Consider the following 6,000-nt stretch of genomic DNA (forward strand, 5'->3'; position numbering starts at 1 on the left):
CATATCCACACCAGCCATGCCTGGGCGGCAGCAAGGCCACAGAGCTCGGAGGCTACTGCCGCCACTGCCCTTCTCTCTGCAGACGCAAGGCTCCAGCTCAGCCCCACCCCCACATCCCGTTTCCTCAGAATCCATTCAGCACTAGTGACAGGACAGGTCCTCCCCAGCACCTCACACAGTGGAGTGTCCTGCTGTAGCAGCACTCCCTTTGGAGCTGGCAGTCCTGGGCCCTGATCCTGGCTCTGCCACCTGTTAGCTGGGTGAGCCCAGGCAAGGTCTCCCCTATCCTAAACCTCAGTGTCTCATCTGTGACCTGGAGCTCAGATCTCCTCCTCTGGGAATTCTGATGAAGGAGAGATAGGATAACAATGCCTGGCACTTAGTAGACGTGCAGTACCTTCATTCTACTCATGTGTTTATTGGGCACCAACTATGTGCCAGATGCTGTTCCAGGCACTGGGTGTATAGAAACAAGGCAGGATCTCTGCCTCATCAGCCACATGTAGTGCCGGAGACAAATCAAAACAGAAGCAAAGTGTAGACTCTGGTTATGAAAAGTGCTGAGAAGAAAAATAAAGCAAGGTAAGGGGAGACGTGGAGAGAGGTGGGGGTGGGTACCGTTTTAGACAAGGTGTCCGGGGAAGGCCTCTCTGAGATGACACTGGAGCAGAGTCAGGAGTGAAATGAGGGAGTGAGGTGGGTGATGACATGGGGTCGAGTGCCCCAGGCAGCTCCGGAGCTCAGCAGATGTCCGAGAAGCAGCAAGGAGCCAGTGCAACTAGAGTGGAGTATGCAGTGGGGAGGGGCTGGGTCCCATGAAACCTTGCTGGCCTGGTAAGGACTTTATTCCAGGTGTGATGGGAAGCCGTGGGAAGGGTGAGAGCTTGGAGTGACATGGTCTGAACGGAGGGGCTTCCCCGACCTGCCTGCTGTCCCCCATGCCTTTTCCCCAGCACGTGGTAAGCTGTCTGGTAGGGGCTCTGACTTATGTGTCACTGCTGCCTCCCTAACGGCTTAATAAATGGTGAGGATTCTTTGAGTCAAGTTGGCAGCTCAGTGCGTGTGGCACTCTGCTAGGTACCAGGGATGTGAACAGAAATGACACTGGCTTTCTAAGTGCGAGGGAGAGCTGTTGGAGGACTTTAAGCACAGGCATGCCATAATCTGATCTACATTTTTAAAAATCTTCTGTGTGGAGCACGGCCTGAGGGGTGTTGTCAAGACTAAAAGTGGAGGGGGTATCACGGGCGGGTATCACAGTGAGCAAAGTGGCAGGAGGCACCTGAGGCCAACTGGAGTTGGTAGGCACTATCTGAGGGAGCAGCCATTGGGACCAGGTGGAGATGTGGGCCCAGGGTGCAAGCTCTGGGTGCAGAGGCAAAAACACAGGCTCTGGAACCAGGCGTGATCCATTCCCTCCCTAGACATGCACAGCACACTCACTTCTAGGTGCCAGACACCAGGTTTGGACTCTGGTTCCACCACTGACAAAGCTGGGTGACCTGATAAGTCCCTGGGCCCTCAGAAGCCCAGCTTCCTGGTCTGTGAGTGGGAGAGAGAGCCGGCATTGCAGCACTGTTGGGAGGATTGGAGGACAAATGGGTGCGAAGCTCAGCCATTAAAGGGTGCTCCAGCTCCCCTCTCCCCGCCCCCAGGCCAGCTCCGCCCTGGGCTGGGTAATTGAAGCCACAGCCCCTCCTTCCCACATCATGTGCTTCCCTCCTGACTAGCTTCAGGGCAGAGGGCTGTTGCTCACCTCCTCTTGGGCTCAGAGTCACGCCCCCCTGGGGTGGGGACAGGGACAGGGCCTCATAGACCCCAACCCAGTCTTGCGTTGCTGTTACCGTCTCTACTCTGCCCTGGCCAGGGCCTCCCTCCAGAGGGAGAAGGAGCCTCTGGCCAAGGGTCCTCAGACCTGCTCTTGCCCCAAATCACCCTGGGAACCTCGCCCTGTCCATTTTCTTTCCTTTCCTCCCTCGCTGCAGGAGTGGAAAGGCTGAGGCCTAGTGGTTCCGCACTACCCTCAGACTCGACTCCAAGCTGCTCCGTGGCTTCCAGACCACACATGGTCCAGCTCTCGCTCACCCCTGCACCCTCATCTCCCCTGTCCCCTCCTCTCCTGCACTCTGCTCCAGCCACCTGGCCTCCTGTCAGCTCCCTGACCCTGCCCATCTCTTTCCCACCTCAGGTTCTCTAGTACCACTTCTGACTGTCTGACCTTGGAAGAAGCTCTTTCTCCACTTTGCACCTGTTCTCTCAGCAAGAAAATGGGTTGGTCATCCCCAATGAGGGGTCAGGAAGGGGGCAGCCCTTAACCCTCTATCTGGCCCAAAGTGGCACAGATGGCTACAGTTTTTCAAATCACCAAGACCATTGCATGCATTGCATCCCCTTCCTCCCTCCTACCCACATTACTGTTTGAGGACTCAAACAGCACCTTCCCTTCTCTTCTCTCGCCCTGCAGGACACCTTTGTGGAACTCTACGGGAACAATGCGGCAGCCGAGAGCCGGAAGGGCCAGGAGCGCTTCAACCGCTGGTTCCTGACGGGCATGACTGTGGCTGGCGTGGTTCTGCTGGGCTCGCTCTTCAGTCGGAAATGACCAGACACTGACCACTCACTCACCCTCCCACCCCCGTCCTGCCGCCAGCACGTCCCTCCGTCTAGCCACCGTTGCCACCAGGAGAACCACTACATGGCAGCCCACAGCCACCCACTCATCACAGGCTTGGGCCTAGACCTGGTCCCCCGCAATTAGTTTTCTAGAATCTACCATGCTTCTGTGAGAGCCACCTTCCCCCACACCTCAGTTCTCCTGGCCTCGAAACCCACCAAGTTTCCCCCAAAATCTGCCCCATGGAAGCTGACAGGTGATGGGGGGCGTGGTTTGTGGCTGGGGGCTGGAGGGCCCTGCCTGATTGATGGAACCCCCTTACCCCTTATCCTCCTGAAAATGCTTTCCTGCCAGGGAGCTGGAAAGTTTTCTAACACTTTTCCCCAAAAAGAGAGACTAGATTGCCTTCGTTTTGATGTTTGTGGCCTCAGAATTGATCATTTCCTGTCCACTCCCCAGGACCTGGGCTCCCCTTCCTTTCATCCCCACCCTCCAAGAGCCACTTAGGGGCCACTTCTGCCTAATTTAGGGATTCAGGCTGCTTGGGATAAAGAAACAAGGACCAGGACCCCCTCCCCACCTCTGGCCTGGCCAAAAGTCCCTGCCCCCAATCCCAATGTCCTCCAGAGGCCTCTGGCTAGAGGTCAGCCCTTCCTGGCAGGGAGGAGGCTGTCGCTGCAGGAAGCACCCCATGCCAAAGCTAGGGTGGCCCTTGCAGTTTAGCTCCACCCCAGTTCCCTTCCCCTTCCTCTCCCCTGGCTCCTATGACCATGACTGAGGGACCAACTGGGCCCAAGACAGGCGCCCCAGAGCTGTGAGGGCCTCAGCTGCCTCACTTCCTGCAAGGAGATCAGCCTGTGGCATCTTTGCCTTTGGCTGCTGCCCATGGAGTCCGGGGGTTCAGGGGCCTTAGCCCAGAGGTGAAGGGGAGCTACAGGGAGCAGCTGTGGGAGCCCTAGGGTCTTCCCTACCTCAGGCAGGAAGGGCAGGAAGGAGAGCCTGGTGCATGGGGTGGAGGTGGGGCTGGCTGGAAGGGCCGGTCCTGCCTGGCCAAACAGATTCGTGCCCTAACCCCATTCAGCCTGGGCAGTCAGTAGCCTGGCCAGGAGCCCTTCAGGCCTCCATCTCTTCTCTGCTCCACCCATGGCCTGTCTCATCCCTGGGGGTCCCGGCCTAGCCCTGGCCACCCAGGGCTCTCTGCTGTACATATTCAAGACTAGTTTTTATTCCTTGTGAAGATGATATACTATTTTTGTTAAGCGTGTCTGTATTTATGTGTGAGGAGCTGCTGGCTTGCTGTGCGTGTGCACGTGGAGAGCTGGTGCCCGGAGATTGAACAGCCTGATGCTCCCTCCCCTGCCCTGGTCCAGGGAAGCCAGCCAGGGGTCCTGGCTCCTGCGAGGCACCTGTCCCTCCCTCAATCCCCACCCCACACTTGTTCCAGCTCTTTGAAATAGTCTGTGTGAAGGTGAAAGTGCAGTTCAGTAATAAACTGTGTTGATTCAGTGAACGCAGGGCCTGGGCTCTTGTGTGTCTGGGATGGGAAAGGTGGGGTGGCTTGGCTGGCAGAGAGGCTGCAGGAGAGCTGGGGACTGTACTGGCTCTGCTGCCCTCAGGGGAGGACCTTGGACAAGTCCCTTCCTCACTCTGGGCCTGAATTTCTCCACCTGTACTTTGAGGGGTTTTTATTGAGCACCTGCTGTGTGCTGGGCATTAGGGCTGTGTGTGAACAGGACAGACACAGTCCATGCCCTCCAGCTGACATTCAGTCAAATAGCCACTTGGCAAGTGTTTACTGACTGAGCCCTGCTTGGCACAGACAGCCCTAGGCACTGGGAGTTGTGCGGTGAACAACCATTGCCTTTACGGAGCTTCCATTCTAGTGGGGGAGACACACAGGGCAAAGGTGGCAAGAGGATGACCATGAGGGAGCGTGGCAAGACATGTAGGACCTAATGGGACAGGAGGTAAGAAGGGGTCAGACTTGAGATAACATTTTAAAGGTAGATTTCACAAGATTGGCTGATGGGTCAGAGATAGCTCTAGAGAGAAAGAGGAATCGGGTGATTCGAGTTTTTGGAGTAGTGATGCCATTATAATTACAAAATGAAGCACAAGTCTGAGGCCAGTGCAACCCAAGAGGCTCATTGTGAGTGTTCCGTCAGCATTTAATATGGCACCTGAGCTTGTCTGGGAGTCAAGAGTCAGGGAGGACTTCCAGGAGGAAGTGACATCAGAGCCAGGGCCTGAAGAGTGTATAAGAGTTACCGTAAGTATATAAGAGTTGTATAAGCAAATGCACAGGATGAACAAGCGTTTTCTTCAGGCTGAAGGAAAATGGCTGTGTCTGGAGTTGAGAGGGGTCTCCTGGGTCAAGATGATGCCAGAGAGGTGGGGTGAGGGGACTGAACTTGATCCTGAGGGCAGTGAGAGCCAGAGGAGGGTTGTAAGTCAGGGAGTGACATGCCCCCTTCGAGCCCCTGAAGTGCCCTCTGGCTGCTGTATGAAGAAGGCTCTGGAAGGAGAGCAGAGTGAAGAAGCCATGGTTTGCTTAACGCTCCAGTTCTGAGGGTGGACAGGCCAGGTGTGTATCCTGGGTCACCATTTCTGGTCTTTGGGCGAGTTATCTAACCTCTCTATGTCCCAACTCTCCCTTCTATGAAATGGGTTTGTTGCCAGTATCCATCTCACACGACTGTGGTCAAGATTGAATGGGATAACCCAGCAGAGCTGGGGGAGGACTGGATGTTGAAAGGGCGCGGCAGCGATGATCCCGCCATTAGGTGGGCTCCCCAGGAAGAGGGATGAGATGCTCCTCACGGAGTTCCACGTGGCTGTGGCCGGAGGTCGGGGAGGGAGGGGTCTGGGAAAGCGAGTAAGGACTCCAGGGACGGGCGCTCCAGCTGGGGGACGGGCCTGGAGGCGGGACCTGCCTTGGGCGGTCCGTCTCGCCCGCTTTCAGGAGCGAGCTCGACTGCCCCCTGGTGGCTGGGGGGGGGGGTGCGACCTGACGGCCACTTCCCGCCCCAAGATGCCCGCGAGCAGTGCCCACGACCTCTTGTGTCCTGCCTGTCTTCCTTTCCCTGGTATCGTCTATCCTCTGCCCTGCTCACCAGAGGACATCTACACTTCTAACCCTTGGATGCTGGATTCGGAGCTTGCGACGGCTCTCCCGGGGCTCAGGATCACCATTCTCCTTAGTTCAATACCAAAGCCTCCAGCCTCCCACCCTTTCCTACGCCCACGATGCATCCCTGGCCCCTGGCCCTTACCCTAGCCACTCAAGTCCCCTCCCCAGATTTTTGATATCCTTCCAGAAATGTCTTTTCACATACAGTCAAATACTAGATATAAATATATTTTGATCCTCTCTTTTTTTTTAAACA

At 56.2% G+C, this 6,000-nt stretch overlaps 1 protein-coding gene across 7 annotated transcripts in view; it reads left to right on the top strand.

Annotated features, from left to right (window-relative positions):
- BCL2L1 (BCL2 like 1) overlaps positions 1 to 4,124 on the top strand; it is a 46,675-nt gene extending 42,551 nt beyond the window's left edge. For all 7 annotated transcript variants that reach the window (XM_087445445.1, XM_087445443.1, XM_087445446.1 and 4 more), the window contains one exon: positions 2,465 to 4,124. In XM_087445445.1, the coding sequence (XP_087301571.1) occupies positions 2,465 to 2,602 (138 nt within the window). In that variant the 3' untranslated portion in view covers positions 2,603 to 4,124. The remainder of the gene's footprint in view (positions 1 to 2,464) is intronic.
- Positions 4,125 to 6,000: the final 1,876 nt, after the last annotated feature.

Source organism: Ceratotherium simum, chromosome 21, assembly GCF_057802395.1.
Source record: "Ceratotherium simum simum isolate JZ-2026a chromosome 21, ASM5780239v1, whole genome shotgun sequence".
NCBI classification, from domain to species: domain Eukaryota; kingdom Metazoa; phylum Chordata; class Mammalia; order Perissodactyla; family Rhinocerotidae; genus Ceratotherium; species Ceratotherium simum.